We start from the raw sequence: 17,268 nt of genomic DNA on the forward strand, positions 1-17,268 counted from the left end.
CCATTAGTAATGCCCCCTATAGTAGGACCCCCATTAGTAGAGCCCCCATTAGTAATGCTCCCCAGTAGTAATCCCCCCTATTGTAGTGCCCCCATTAGTAATGCTCCCCAGTAGTACTGCCCCCATTAGTAATGCCCCCAGAAATAATGCCCCCTGTAGTTGTGCCCACTAGTAGTAATGCCCCCTATAGTTGTCCCCCAGTAGTAATGCCCCTATAATCATGCCCCCAGTGCTGGTGCTTCCGACTGAAAAAAAAACAACACAATACTTACCTTTAACCCCACTCCTGCTTCCGCTGCCGTTGCCATCCGGTCCAAAAGCGGTTCCTAGAATCTATGGGAGATACGTCATGACATCATGACGTCCCTCCCATAGTACTCTCTCTGCCGGAAGCCGGAGCTCAGGAGTGAGCTCCGGCTTTCGGCTGCCGCTGCAGGGAGGGAGCCGGATGCCTGCTGATAACAAATATCAGCGGGCGCCCCGCAAATGCAGCCTCCCTGCGGCGGCTGGGGGGGGGGGAACCGGCGTAATTTTATTTTATTTTTTTCTTCCTTCTAGGTTTTTTTTCAGGGGGGTAGACTCAGTGGCGCCCTCTAGGTGTCGGCGCTCCGGCAACGGCCCTGTTAGCCCGCACCTAGAACTGTCACTGAGTAGACCATACAACCCCATAGGTCCGTATTCAATTAGCGTTTATAATATCGCCAGCGATAATATTGGCCGATTATCGCCACATTTTTAGGCAAAAATAGGGATTTTGCATTTTTTTTCTCCAGGTCTGAGATGGAGAAAACTTTTCTCATGTTTCTCACTACAAAAGTGTGGTAAATTATCACGGGTGCGATAAAATCAGCTGATATTGCCGCTAATTTAATAGAAGTGATTATGGCAAAAGATGCTAAAGCGGTAGTAGCAGCATGCAACTCTCAAACAGCCCCAAAATTAGGTTAGTTCCCAGTAAATTTGGATTATTTGGGGTTTGGGACTAGCTATACTCTTAACCTAATACCACAACAACAGCTAAAAAAATTATTTCAAAAATCAAGCTCAAATATTATTAGAGCAGCAATTCCACATCGTTTTTCTTTCTTTAAATAGCAGGTTACATACCTTTTACACATGCATCTGATTCATTTTTCCTCATCCTCCAAGATATTATAATGCAGATAGAGCTCAGAGGAGTATTCCAAAGTCTCTCTGCTGAAAACATCATGGGCCTGATTCAGTGGTGTACGTAATTCGAACACAATGCAATTGCACAAAAAATCATGAAAATCTCTACGACATGTGTTACACAGAGTGTACACGCAGGGAAGCTGTTATGTTCAGTACAGACGGGAGCGATGGGTGTTCCTGGCAAGTGGCCTGAAGTGAATGCAAAAAAAGTCAGTCTGGGCATGTTATGTGAATGTTGCAGACGCATCAGTGAAAGCGGCTGCATTCTCAGATGCACAACCTCAACCACATAGGCCATATCCAGACAGAGAAACTGCACTTGCCATAGGGTTGGTGCAGTGTCAATGGTGCACGTGATGGTGCACCGATGGTGGCTCATCAGCATCCAGTGAACGCAGCAACATCCATGTCTGGATCTGGCCCCATGTATCATGTGCCTGTGATTGCCATGGTGTACCATGAGAGTTATAAATCATTACTAGCAGCCTAAAGAGCAAACCAAGGAGAAATTTTAAGTATCAATATATTACTTATAGCCTGCCACAGTGACTGTGAATGTGAAAGTAGTGCACTTACAGTTATTGCTAATTTACCACCCTGATAACTGTCAATGTCTTCCAGATTACTTCAGATGTGATTGATATTGGGTTCAGATAAATCTGAATTAAACCATATTATGCACATTTGTAAACCGGTATTTGTTTTCCTGTTTGCAGCCTAAACCACAAAATGCAATCACCATTGCAGTCTCTTCTCGGGCACTGTTCCTTATGGAGGAAGAACAGAAAGTGTACAAAGAGCAAGGGCTGGAGGCATATGTCTGCTACCAGTTGGAGCATGAGAATGAACCATTGAAACCAGGAGCAGCATTTCCTTTTGTTAAGGTGACTATCACAGCAACTACTGTAACTACTGAAGATGTATATAATCTTATTGATTCCTAATTGATGGTAAAACTATGAGTGTTAACACCTAGTTTATTTGAGATTAAAAATAGGTGGTGGATATAGGGGCGTAGCCAGTGTGGTTCCAGTGGAGCACATGCTCCAGGTGCCTGCTTCGGCCAGGGCCCTGGAGGTCAACCATCTGACAAAGGACAAAGCACCTGCTGAGCAGAGCCTAAAACACATATAGAGATCAGTGCCTCCAGGCAGAGGGCATGGTGTGGGTGGAGCGATGATTGTGGATCCACCCTCACCACGCCCCGTATGGACGCACTGATCTCTTTATATGCTTCAGGCTCAGCTTATCAGTAGGCGATTCCCTCCCCCCTCCCCTCCAGTCTAATGACTGATCTCGGTGACCTGCAACAGTAAGGAGGTAGGTGGGGGTGCAGTAGCACACACATGCTCCGGGCACCATGGCCACACGCTACACCCCTGGGTGGACATATCTCCCACTGTAAAATAAATATGCTTTCAACTGATTTGTAATTGTTACAACATATTTCTAATTGTTAATTTATTTAAAAAAGTAGCAACTCAGGGCCCGATTCAGACCCGTTCGCTAGGGTGTGTTCGCTTGTAGCTGCCGATGGTTCGCAATCTGCGCGTGAGTACGCATCTCAGTGCGCGTGCATGAACTAGTCCAGGCGATCGGAAAGCATTCACTTGCTGCGCATAGACTGCTCGCTGGCAAGCCGTTTGTGGGTGGTAACAGGGGTTGACCGAAGGAAATGGGGGAGTGGAGGTGCAAACGCAGGCGTGTCTGAGTGTCTCAACGCCGTTTAATAGGTGTGCATAATTAACATAGAGCGTCATAGTACACGTCACTTGGTTGGTTTTTACACTGAAGCACTCGCAGTGTTTGCAGCAGGGTATGGTCAACCACAAGCGCTGCAATCGCATCCGATGGTACTCAATGGTACCGATGGCTGCATACACTTCCTGGACATGACATGCATTAGAGGGTGTCTTAAGACAGGCTGGTGGGGGTCTGCATACACAACGCGAACGCACACCAAGACATAGTGGGCGTGTGATCGCATGCCTCTGCTGGGTTTGCTGGATTTGCATACGCTGGATTTGCATACGCTGGATTTGCATACGCTGGGTGCGAGCTTATGCATCTAACGAGCAGGTCTGAATCGAGCCCTCAGTTCTCTACAACACAGTCCTGGTTTACCCAATTTGTAATCTCATGAGAAGGGGGATGATCTGAGTGAGTGTGGAGAGCTGTGTGAAAAATGTATACACTGTATGTATTTATATATACATTAATATGTAGCACTGAGGTGGTATTTTGCGTTGGACCCTTATTCGGCTGTGGGACTGAATGGAAGGGGGGAACGTTGAAGCCACGGGCAATACCAAAGAGGGAGTAGGAGGTGGTCCCTTCCCATCATCACCCCCTGGCTTCTGCTCTTTTCCACCTCTGAGGTGGGTCCCATCTACCACTACCACCAATTTGATACTGCCCCTAATGTTTATTTTATTTCCCTTTAATTTGCCCCTACATGCTTGACATGCCCCCTACCTGGCACACTTGGGAGGTGGGGGTGCAGTAGCACACACATGCTCCTGGCGCCATGGCTACACGTTACACCCCTGGGTGGACGTTTCTCCCATTTTAAAATAAATATGCTTTCAGCATATTTCTATTTGTTACAACATATTTCTAATTGTTAAATTAATGATGGCTTCACTATACACTGATATGGTCACAATTTGCATGAGTTTTAAAAAAAAGGTATTGAAATATTGAAAAAGTAACAACTCATTTCTCTACAACACAGTCCTGGCTTACTCAGTTTATAATCTCATGAAGAGATAATGAGGTGCGCCTATCAACAAATAACTCAATGGCTGCTCCTAACCAGCAGGATCTGCTACCTGCTGAAAAATGGAGAACAAAAAGGAATGTGTAGGAGCGCTTGTTTGTATAAAAATGAACAATAATGTGAAAAATAAATAAGGATTTAATAACAATAAATGACAATAACAATCAGCACTGTCAAACAACAATTTCAAGAATGAGAAATGAGCACATAGCTCTGTGCAGTATTCAGACCAACCTAATTGGACACTATTGTAACCAGAAATGTATGAGTCCGTTTCATGTGGAAACAATGTTTGTAGAAATGCAAAAAAACAATCCTGGAGTATATATTAATACAATGCGTCTTCTTATGGACTAGATTGTCTCAATGGAATATACACCAACAATAAAAGAGTAACTGCTAGATGGAGCCGCTAAAAAGGAGGTATATGGACTGCCCTGCAAATCCTGTATACAAATGATGTGCAGAAGTAATGACTCTACCACTATTTTAGCGGGAGTATACCTTGCAACTGTGTGTGATAGTTACCATTACTGAGGGGTATTCAATATGAAAGGTTAACTTCCCTGGCGAAGTTAACGTTTCATATCGGAGTTTTTTTCTGCGTAAAGGTATGGTGCGCGCTCCTGCTTATCCCCGTATTCAATATCAAATTAACGAAAACGGGAAACTCCGAAGTTGGATTTGCGTAAATTTCCTTAAAATTGTAAGACCCCCCTAAAGTTGTAAAAACATGGGGGAACACTATGGGTACCCCCGTTTTAGCCTTTAATTGAAAGTCGGGGCTTTAAATAGCCGCAGCAGGTGTTTTTTTCCCGACATTGAAGAAGTGATGCAGAAGAGCACTTAGGTTATTTTTTTCGTTTTTTTTAAGTGGTCCAATCAAATTTGGGGTACATGAAAATGGGTAATAGCATATTTTGATGTCCCTAAAGTAAGTTTTTAAAAATTCTGCATTTGTGCACCTGCCGCTATAATTCTATTCTAGAAAACACCTGCCGCATACTTGCAGAATAGCCCTGAACCTATTTGCCTATTGTTTAACAATTTGTTCCCTTTTTTTTTTTTTGCACCCCAATTTTTTAATTAATTTTTTGGGGTGTCCCTATTTTTTTTTTAAACTTTTTTTGACACAGTTCTTTTTTAAATGGCATTCCCAGGGGTGCAGGCTATTTTTTTTAAGCCTGCACCCCTAAACCCCAATTCTGCACTTTTTTTCGACACCTATTCAATGGTGAAAAGTTATCACCGTTTTTTATCAAAGACTTTTCAAAACTGCGATAAGTCTTTGAAATTGAATACGGTGTAAAACTAAAACAAGTGATATTAATGCAAAAACGTTAAAAAGTGCAATATTAACGCAAAAAACTATGTTATCGCACCCATATTGAATACCCTTGTATGTCTCTAATGTCTGGTAACCCACAACATAGGGGTGCTGCAGAGGCAATCTATGGAGAGAAGTGATGCTCTAACTGCTCGTCAGCAGGAGCGTAGGTGCTGGCGGGCTGAGAGCCTGTAGCTTGGTGCTCCGTGTGTGATCGGATGAGTCACCTGTGTGTAGATTTGAAGATTTGTAGATTAGATCTCTGTCAGACTGACAGATATTTTTTCTGATAAGCTAAAACCATCAGATATAGTGGCCCATTTATCAATAATCATATACTTCAATGTGATCTAGGCACGATATTAGCGCCCATGATCACATTGCAGTATGCAATATAAAATAGCACATGTGGGAACAGGGCCACAGAAAAGAGCCCGTCCCTGCGATGTTCTCGGAGTGAAGTGACAGCATCAGTGGTCTCTTCACTCTGCTATTGGAACTACTGCACATGTGCAGTCTACAGACCACACATATGCAGCGACCATTGCCGGGGAGGGTTTTGGAGGAACCCACTTGAAGGTAAATTTTGCAAAGTGTAGCCTATAGGCTACGGCAACACAACGCCATCTTCAGATTGGTAACTTGGTAAATCTGACAGCTTTGCAACCCCCATAGAAGCCTATGGGGGTTGTGGCTGCTGTCAGAAATAGAGCAGCAGATATCCCTCCATGGTACATTTAGGAGATAATATTTGTGCATATCCTCCAAAAACGGGTGTTTTGGGGGAATGTGCAGCAAATATTAAATGGTAAATAGGCCCCACTGTGAGATATTTCACAATGTGAGGCCACAATCCTCTCCATGTTCGTCCCCTGTGAAGGAACAGAGGAAATGTTGGGCAGGCGGTTGCGGCAGCACGTACACTAACAGATGCGGATGACTAACTGTAGAATCTTTCTGGCATGCTGGACAATTTAAGTCTGAAAGATTCTATCTATCTAATGTCCGACAGACTCATATTTAGAGGTCAGTCGCAGCAATACACTGTACAAATATCTGGGCAATATATGGCTGATCGGCCAGATAATTGTCTAGTGCAGAGGTTCCCAAACGCGGTCCTCAAGGCTCCCCAACAGTTCAGGTTTTAAAGATATCCATGGTTGTGCACAGGTGGTTAAATCAAATTGACTGAGGGACTATTTAAGTCACCTATGCTCAACCATGGATATCTCTAAAACCTGAACTGTTGGGGAGCCTTGATGACCGCGTTTGGGAACCTCTGGTCCAGTGAATGTCCAGCATTAGTTATAAGTTATGCACTTGAAAGTAACTATATCTCCGATAATTAGTTTATGCCACTTAGGGCCATATTCAATTCATTTTGCACTCACGGTAAAGTTTTGCATGCCGTATTTTAGCAGCGGAAACTTATCATGTGCGCCCCCCGCTATTTGCAGTATTCAATTCCAAAAGACGTGAAAACGGCGACACACGAAGTCAGAACAAGCAGAAAGTGGTGTCAGAATCAGGGAAATCAGCCTGTACCCCCCAAAAAAGATGCAAAAACATTGGGGAGCAATGTAGTAGTGCCTGATTAGCACTAATTAAACTGTTGGGGTACTTAAGTTGGTACAATTGCCCATAATTAGCGTCTTTGCACAAGTGGTGAAGAATGGCATAAAGAGGTATTTTTTTGAGAAAATAAGTAGCCCTGGCAAATTTGGGGTACCTGAAAATAGGTGCAAGCATATTTTAATGTCTCTAAAGTGACGTTTAAAAAAAAAGTGAAATTACACCTCCATAAAAGCACGTGCAATCCCCAAAACACTTGACCCCTTCTTAGAGCACCCCCAGAACCTTATTTCACTAGTTTGCGAACTTGTCCCCCCACTTTGTGCTTTTTCACCCCCAAATTCAAAGTACTTTTTTGGAGTGTTCTTAAGTTTTTTTCTGGAATTTTTTGACGCAGTTGTCCATGGGGGGCTATCCCAAGGGTTCTGAGTGGTTTCCCCACCTTTGCACCCCCAAACTAAAAATGTTGTGCTTCTTTTCTCCTGCTATTTACATTGCATTGACTTTCCACGTACACGAAAAGCGGATGGAATTGAATGCGGCGATAATTTTCCAGCAGGCGAAAAGTCGCAAACGGAGATACTTTTTCGCGGATCTTGGCTTTTCACGTCTAATTGAATACGGCCCTTAGGGGTAAATTTACTAAAGTGACAGTTTTTAGAAGAGGAGATGTTGCCCCATGGCAACCAATCATTCAACTTAACATTTAATTGGCACCTTCTAGAAGATAATAGCTAGAATCTGATTGGTTGCTATGGGCAACATCTACACTTCTAAAAACTCTCACTTTAGTAAATTTACCCCTTAGCGTTTCATTCTGAGAAAGGGGGCAAAGCAAAAAAGCAAGTAACTTTGCACATGTTGCAATAGAAGGGGTGCAAATACATTTGTTATTGCATTCAGGGTAAATACTGGCTGCTATACACTGTTTTCAGGGTGTGCATAAATTAGCCACTGCATCCTTGCTTGCAGCACTAGAGCCCTCTGTGTGTCTGCAGACCCGCTGTGTCTGCGGCACCTTAGACTAACTCAGAAAGCTGATGACCACTGGATCTTCGTTCAATGTTTCCGGTTTTGTGTGTGAGCGGCAGATGTGAGATGCTGTGAGTGTGAGTGAGCGTCTCTTAGCCTGGGATGGGGAGTGGGCCATTAGTATATTTTTGCAATTTTGTTCCGTGAGATCGCAACCGCGTGTGGATCTGAATCGGGACGATTTTGTAACCAATGTAGTGGCCCAACATGCAGGGCCGGTTCTACCATTAGGCAGCTTTAGGCAGCTGCCTATGGCGCCGGGATCTGGGGGGCACCACTGAGTCTGCCTATGACAAAATGAAGGATGTCTTTGAAAGAGGCATCCTTCTTGTACTTAATGTAGGTGGTGGCTGTGGAACTTTTAAAACGGCGCCTCCACACTTTCACCAGAGGGGCTGGAAAGTGGGTATTAAAGTGTGTGTGGGGGGTTGTGGGGGGCAGTAGGCTGACATTTTGCCTAGGGTGCTGAGAATCCTTGCACCGGCCCTGCCAACATGGCTGCTTTGTCTGGTAATCTATTGTGTAGCATGAACAATGCATAGTTCTGATAATTTTGCATGGATTTCATCCAGTATTTTTATCTCCCCCAATAAGTGTGGTCAATTCCAGGCATTGCATATTCTGCCCAGTATAATCCTATGTAGTGTGCCTTAAATGACTGCCTCACCTGGATACTTTGTGGGTAGGATGAATGATACTGGGAACTGATGACCCAAAAGCTATGCCTCACCTCTGTGTTAGGTTCGTGGTTTCTGTGTTTCATGCATATCTATAGATCTGTATTATGTTCATGGTGTCTGTATTTTATTAAATCTAAACCTCTGTATTATATAAATACTATCTGTTAAGCGTCTGAAGTTCAATTAAAGAAAAGCGCTATATAAATAAAATGATTATTATTATCATTAATTATACTTACGTCCACCTGTGACTCAAGGGTTAGGAGTTTTTGGACTGTGGGAAGAAAAAGAGAGCACCCGAGGAGGCCAATGCAGACACAGTATAGCATGAAAATATCACAAATACTGTAGGACCCATGGACCCAGCTCTGAGTGGCAGCAATGCTAATTACTGTGCTTACTGAAATAATTAGCATTTCACTTTTTCAACAACACAATCCATTCCCCCAGTTTTTGGACTGTGGGAAGAAAAAGAGAGCACCCGAGGAGGCCAATGCAGACACAGTATAGCATGAAAATATCACAAATACTGTAGGAGCTAAGGATACTGGATTTCAACCTATATTCGCACCTACCTATACCTTCTAAACCCTGCCTATAAACCTCTAAAATTACGCTATTTGCATACGCAGTCATACAGTTAAATAAAGACTTTAGACCTTGAACATGTGTTCCAAAGCACAAAGTATTATTCAAGTAAAGTACAGTAAGTTACACACTGTGATCTAAGTGCAATTTAGCGCAAAGAATTATACAGACCCAAGATACAGTCATACATTCGCATGCGCTCTGGACCAGATACCGGCATCAGCAAGAAACCTCCGTCAATCAGCAAACAGCAAGAAGACTAGAAACCCAGGGTCAGAGCACACATATTTATACCCCCCCAGTTCTTTATGTCTTAACGGTCCATAAGTTGCGAGATCTTCACACCGATGATACCGGAAAGCTGTGGATAAAGTGCGGATCAGTATAATATCAAACACGGCTTACTTATCACGTATTAAACCTTAGATACCAAAATAGTCTTTATTTCACAGCATTTGTAATAAATGGATAAAACTCGGATCTTTTACTTTATAGCTATGGAACCTTTTGTGTAAGTGTGCATTATGTAAGTATTAGGGATATGAGAAAAGACGCTAGTTAGGTTTATCTGATTTGGGGCAGATGTGCACACATGCAGCTAATAAACAGCGTTCGCATGCAGGTTATTGTGCATTCGCTACTGAGGGTATCTATTGTGACTCCCCTCCAGCCAGACTGTGAGATCTGAACCCGGGTTTTTAGGTTCTCTTTTAAGGCCATCCATGAGTATGGTGACAATCATTCCCCTGTGGTGAATGCTATCTTTAATATCCTCTAACCCAGTGTACTGGGTGATAGCCTGCACAACCCGGTCGCAATAATCTTCTGCAGATTCACTCTCCTTTTGCTTTATGGTGAAAATTTTGTTCCAGTTAACTACTACTGGAAAATATACACCCAATTGAGTTATAATACGGGTTATGTTACCTTGGTTTACTTGGTCTGTTAAGAGAACGTCACCTTTCAATACACAATCCGTGATACATTTTGTCACGTCGATATTGCATGCTAGACAGACCCTTAACACCACCCGCCAATCTTTATTGGTGGGCTCATGAGAACTGCCCAAATTTCTCAAAAATCTTTGACATTTGGCTAATTCCTTTTTGGGATCTGGGAAATCATTTATGATGGAATTTAGCTCTGCTCTTGTCCAAGGGCAATGCATTACCACATCCCTTGTAGGTACAACTCCGTTCACATCCGCATTCCCATTCGGAACAGTGATTGTCCGAATGGGATGCAGACCGGCCGCAGTGCTACCTTTGACCTTATTACCTGGCTGGGGGTTTAATCTGTTGCTGCAACGTAAAGTATTAACAACTTCCTCCATGGGCGCAGAGGAATTTAACACTTCCCGTGCTGTTACAGATGGAGATGGTGGCACCACTTGAGCTTGTCGTGGTGTCGCATCTAACATGTGTACAGCATGGGAAACGGCAGACATAATAATAGGCTCATCATCCACATCATAAACATTTTCTTTATGTTTACTTAAGAGAGGGTACAAGTTGCTTGTTACATTTTTATGAGTTTTTTTCCATGACTGTATCTGCACCCCCATCCACATAAGGTGGCGGTGGTGTGCGTGAACTACTGGCAATACCTTCCGCAACGATACATCGCCGCACGTGCGCGCCATTTTACGGCTCGCGCGCATTGCAATCCAGCGCCACGGGTGTATTTGCTGGCAATGCGCTAGCAACGCTAGTTTGTGTCGCTTGCACATTTTTAAGCCACGCATCCCCTTCATGCTGCCACAATTTTAAACATTCGTAATATTTTACTTTTTTCTCTCAAGAATGCATCAGACTGATGTGATCCCGGACATTATCCAATACATCTTTAGCAAAACTACCAATCCTGGGAAACGGTCTAACACTCTTCATCGTTATTTTAAACCATACGTCACAATACCTTATTGCATAAGTACCGTACTTAGTATGCATAATACGACGGGCCAATCCAAGCGGTGCCTCCATTAGCAGTACATCATTGTCTAACATTTCTATTGTTTGCGTGGCTCCCATCTTCGGACAACTCCTACGTTTTTCAATAAAAATTTAAACTGGTGAAAGACAATTAAGATACTTTCACTTACCTGCGGACGCCTTTTAAAAAGGGTGTATCCGCAAATCCTATGGAAGACTTCTAGACGCTTCCACTCACCTATGGAAGTAAAGGTCGCTTCCGCTCAGCAATCCCTTTTTGACTACCTTTCAACTGCTAGGGGGCAGCAAAGTACCCTTTGTGTTCCAGTTGATTTCGTCCACCCTCCCACCAGCTCACAATCATAATCTAACCAAAATTATGCGGTTCAATTATAGTGTTCAAATAAGCATAACAGATCACACATTGATTACTGAATGCTATAATTACGCTGGGGGCCGAACCCTAACAAAAATATCAACAGATACACCTGCTTTGTGTAAAGTAAACAGTAAGCTGGTACCGAGTCACTAGGCCAACTCCTGCGCCTAGCATTTAAGGGTCCTACGATACCCTTAACATTTAGGTCCCGTGTTACACCCTAAACAAATACTCACTGATACACACTTTTTTCCTGCGCAGAAAAATACACGGTAACCCAGATATTAGCAACAATTGATAATGTAAACTCAATGGCTTTGTTTAAACACGTGGCAGCACAACCGGAAATGCGTATACGCTATTGTGCGACTAGTCGCATACACAATGATGCGACCACCACACAACCGTATGACGTACCCTTAGCTGCATACGCAAAAGTGCATCCGTATTGCCCGCAAAAATGCGACTTAGCCGCGTGCGCAGTACTGCGACACCCCTTTTAAACGCAAAATACTATCAACAAAGGAAAACAAACTTCTTCCTCTCTTGTCCCTGGATTCTAGTCAGCATCTCTTGGTCACACGATAACGGGTAGCGATCTCTCAGCATCGAATGGTTGCAGGTAAGACTGCTTGTGGCCACTATCCACTCTTTGCTGAGATATAGATATTCGTGTATATATCGTGTGATTAGGTACGTGACTTCACTATGAGCCCCCAACTAAAGATACTGGATTTCAACCTCTTTTCGCACCTACCTATACCTTCTAAACCCTGCCTACAAACCTCTAAAATTTACGCTATTTGCGCACGCAGTCATACAGTAAAATAAAGACTTTAGACCTTGAACATGTGTTACAAAGCACAAAGTATTATTCATGCAAAGTACAGTCAGTTACACGCTGTGATCTAAGTACAATTTAGCGCAAAGAATTATACAGACCCAAGATACAGTCATACATATGCACGTGCTCTGGACCAGATACCGGCATCAGCAAGAAACCTCCGTCAATCAGCAATCAGCAAGAAGACTAGAAACCCAGGGTCAGAGCACACATATTTATACCCCCCCAGAAATAGACAACACAATAGAGGAGTTTGTTGCTGATCCCATTGGTTCCCAGTGCGGGTGCATTTGTTACAGGGCATTTAACAGGTTGATTCAAATGGCCACAGTCCAGCCTCCAACAGCTGGTTGCCTTCGTTTTCCCACCTCATGCAAATCTAGACTGTTGGTTTTACAAAGTACATTTTGGTTCTTTATGTCTTTACGGTCCATAAGTTGCGAACGCATGTTCTGATCTTCACACCGATGATACCGGAAAGCTGTGGATAAAGTGCGGATCAGTATAATATCAAACACGGCTTACTTATCACGTATTAAACCTTAGATACCAAAATAGTCTTTATTTCACCACATTTGTAATAAATGAATAAAACTTGGATCTTTTACTTTATAGCTATGGAACCTTTTGTGTAAGTGTGCATTATGTAAGTATTAGGTATATGAGAAAAGATGCTAGTTAGGTTTATCTGACTTGGGGCAGATGTGCACGCATATGCAGCTAACAGCATTCGCATGCAGGATATTGTGCATTCGCTACTGAGTGTCATGTTAGCAGCGCAACTGTGTGTAATGTGCTGTGTTTATGCATGAGATTCTATCTATGATGGACTTATATATATATACATATACACACACATATCTCATTCCTTACTGACAGTTTCAAACTGCAATGCAAATGTGTTACGGGCAGTGAGCTTCACTTCTCAAACAAGGTGGAGACCCCCAGCTGTGAAGCTGGGGCCATTCTGTCTGGGAGTGAGACTAAAACCTGTTTAGGATTCAGACAAATTCAAGTGTGTAGATCAATGTCTGGGTTATATTACAATTGCCACAACTATACTTGTCTATATACAGAGATTCCCAATTTGTATGTAAAACACTCACAGTATTCTGGTGTATTGTCTATTCTATTTACTTTTCTCTGGAGGCTGTTTTTCTAGTTGTTTTTGGTATTTCTCTATGCAAGGTTGTCCCCAGAATGGGCCTGTCATGGCTTCTAAAAAGATTATCAAAAACATTGCCATCTGTACTTAGCTCATGAGTTGTATCTTGAAATGGCGCTGGTCGCAAAATGGCGTCTTGCAGATTCTTGTTTCTAAAATGGAGTCTAGCTGCCATTCGCAAGATGGCAATTTTTACGCTGATTCCGTCTCAGCCACTAATCCAGCTTCGACAGTCCACCCTTTGATAGCGAACAACATGCTATCACACTCTGATTTAAAATTAAATTAGGCATGCATTTATATATTACTTAATGTTATTAGGGGATGGCACAAGGTGGTTCTTAATCCATCAATAATGTGTCTCTAGGAGGGGACATAAAACTACCATTATACGCACACCGCGGACCTTGGGAGATCATGTGAAAGATGTGGGGATGCACCAGTCCTATAAAGGAAGTTTTGATGGGGAATTAGGGACTTACATTATTTGAGGTGTTTTTAAAATAACATTTTGATAATACTTTTTATGCACATCTAAATGTAATACATTATATGATGAAATTTCTAGTTCAGGGTTGTAATGCAGTTCTACATTTACCTCAGTATTCATATGGGTACTACTAACCACCATCATAATTTCGCTCTTCCGATTTACCTTATTTTTAAACTTTCCACACTTCAGCACATTAGGAACACACTTGACACATATGCCACATATGGTCGCAAAATGGCGTCTTGCAGATTCTTGTTTCTAAAATGGAGTCTAGCTGCCATTCGCAAGATGGCGTCGCGCACGTTAATTTTTACGCTGATTCCGTCTCAGCCACTAACACAGCTTCGACAGTCCCATGGACCCAGTTCTGAGTGGCAGCAATGCTAATTACTGTGCCTACTGAAATAATTAGCATTTCACCAACACAATCCATTCCCCCAGTTGCATATTATATACACATAATACATGCCTAAAACTTTGTATTAAATAAATAGGTAATAAAAGATTTAAAACTGAGGTTGTATAATTGATATTTATGAGGAAACATTCATAGTCCCATCCATGTTCTGTCATGCATTAGATTATCTATTGCAATCACTCTTCCTCCACCTTCTCCCCATGGGTAAAAAACGGATCTCACTGGTAGATGAAAGACACGTATTGCACTCACCCTTACACAATATGGGCCGGGTTCAGGGGTGGACACAGTGTGGATACTGCAGGCAGTTGGCAGCTGTTATAGTCTGCACATACATCTGAGTCACACAGCGCATGCGTCCTGAATGTCACCGCTCAGAGACACAGTGCAGAAAAGACGCAGATGGGACTGTGGCAAAAGACAGGGCCATGTCTGCATCCGACTCAGATTTAGTCCTCATATCCAACAGTGGTTTAAAATGATAAATTCTATAGGCTGAAAAAACAAATGAAAAGGAATGTGACACGGGTGCTTTGCACGCCAAGGGACAAAGCTCTCATCAACTCTCTTTGCCTGCCCATAATAGGTAGTTTATGCTCAGGATTCCTGACACACGAGCATTGATATGGCTGTGAATGAAGATTGCCGCTTTTGTGACTTGTAACAGTGCCCATGATCTTACATGCAATATGAGAGTACATAAAATATACTTGGAAGGTGCAAAATTCTGTTTCTGTAATGCCTGTCTTATTTGTAGTCCTTAATATATGTGTTATTATTCCATATCAGGCCCTGGAAGCAGTGAATGGTCAGCTACGTGAGCTATACCCAGACAGTGAGGATCTGTTTGACATAGTCCTCATGACCAATAACCACGCACAAGTTGGAGTGAGACTGATTAATACCATAAACCATTACAGTAAGTATTTATATACAACTTTTAGTAAACGCATATTAGGCCATAGAGTACCTCTTATGCATTTAGCATAGGTTTACTGCTACGATACGGTTGCATTGTGTATCTCCTCTCTAGTAGTCAGCAGTCAGTGACACCACTGATACAATATTGCAGGTAGTTTCTTACAATTCTCAGCTGCAGTACTCTGTAGGATTGGCAGTCATATTACAAAATAGATTTATGAAGTACACATTGCACATAGCAAAACTCCTTGGTTTACAGTCACTGGTGTGTCTAAAGCAGTGTCCTAAATCTATTCCTCTAGCACTCCTGACAGCTCAAGTTTTGAGGATTTCTGTCTGTGGAAACAGGCAGGATAATTACTGACTCAGCCGGGTAGACTACAAAGGGGGTTATCCATTTAGCGATATTTGCAGGCGATTGCACGATAACGACGTTGTTATCGTGCAATCACTTGCAAATCGCTCATGTATCGGGCACATTTAGGTCGGAAACGACCAGCCATGCGCGTGCCCGTTGGTTGTTTTTGACATCTATCATCTCCCGTACATACTGGTCAACCTGACAATCACTTCAGTCCCAGGATGTATGGGGATGATGGATGTGCCTACAGAGAATGTCTGAACATTCAGTGTAGGCACATCACAGACATAGAAACAACCACAATCACTAATCCATTGCGTCTCGCATTTGCAGTGCGGCTGTGACGCATACGCAGTGGCAAAAAATTGCTCCACTGCATCCAGTAACGACATTGCTTCCATCTCTGAATCAGGCCCATAGTCCTATTTGCATGATTAAGGAAGCCTGAAGACATGAACTGTTGGAGGTGCGTGAGGTGTGGATTTGCTAAACACTGGTCTAGTTGATCAGCCCAGCACATATTAGGTGCACACCTACCTTCCATTCCATAACCTAGCTGTGCCGAACGGCTGTACAATAGTGTAAATGTCACATTCTCCTACTATCAGTCCTACCTTCTAACCCTGAAGTACTAGCACTTTCAATGGGTTTAGCTTTTCCATTTGTTGCTCAGTTTAGCCTCATATATGACTTAAATTAATCAAACTATTCCGCCTGGACAATTGCTTCTCTGACAAAGGCAACATGGAGGAGCAAAACTAGATGCATTAAAGGTATGAGTCCTAAAGACCACCATCTGTGCTGGAGCAATACAGTATGTCAGTCACATGGCAAATGAAAATGGCAATACTCCCCTCCAAGTAGTAAGTAAAGTCCCTAAAAATGCATCCTGTCCTCCCCTCTATCTCATTTCATTCCCTTTGCTCTGCATAAAGGAAACCTTGTTTCTGCACTGCTATGGAAATTGGGAACTTAAAGTAAGAGACCAAATAAACTATATGCAACATGTAATAGTATATGTAGTCACAGCAACAGCAGGTAGAGCCTGTCACAGTATCTGGAGCTAACCCACAAGTAGGCAAAGCACTGTGCTGGTAAGCAGAGCAAACAACAAGTAAGCACAGTCAGCCAGCCAGTACGTGGAGCATCCGTATCAAGTACGTGAGAGGTGAATCTTAATCCAGCAGCAGGAAGTTCCCAGGGTTAGTAGTTGGATCTGGGAAGTCCTTTCTATTGCATGGAGTCTGGGCCACCATCACATAGATAATCCTAACTGGGGTCTCATCCACTGTCTATCTCCCTGGCAGTTTAAAATAAAAAAAACAGTGCCTCAAGCTTCATGCACACAAAACTTTGGGGTGAGGCATTTGCCCTTAACTCCAAGAAGAGGTTCCATCCTCCAAGTGCCAACTGTACCTATTGTTGAGAGCAGGGATGGCTTAAACTATAACTGTAATTACTTGTAACGCTAACAACAACAACTCAAAATATAAACAGAATCGCTCCCATGAATTCGCCATGCAATATGTACTGCAAGAAAAGCAGATATTGTACTGTTTTGCATGATAATTGTTAAATTCTTGTGAACACCAAATAACACAGAGA

The 17,268-nt window shown here is 42.7% G+C and overlaps 1 protein-coding gene across 1 annotated transcript in view; it reads left to right on the forward strand.

Annotated features, from left to right (window-relative positions):
• NT5C1A (5'-nucleotidase, cytosolic IA) overlaps positions 1-17,268 on the forward strand; it is a 71,050-nt gene that overhangs the window by 27,566 nt on the left and 26,216 nt on the right. The window contains exons 2-3 of the mRNA XM_088481030.1: positions 1,890-2,057; positions 15,171-15,300. Coding sequence (XP_088337156.1) covers positions 1,890-2,057; positions 15,171-15,300 — 298 coding nt within the window. The remainder of the gene's footprint in view (positions 1-1,889; positions 2,058-15,170; positions 15,301-17,268) is intronic.

Source organism: Taudactylus pleione, unplaced genomic scaffold (genome assembly GCF_031769625.1).
Source record: "Taudactylus pleione unplaced genomic scaffold, aTauple2 ptg000260l, whole genome shotgun sequence".
NCBI lineage: Eukaryota > Metazoa > Chordata > Amphibia > Anura > Myobatrachidae > Taudactylus > Taudactylus pleione.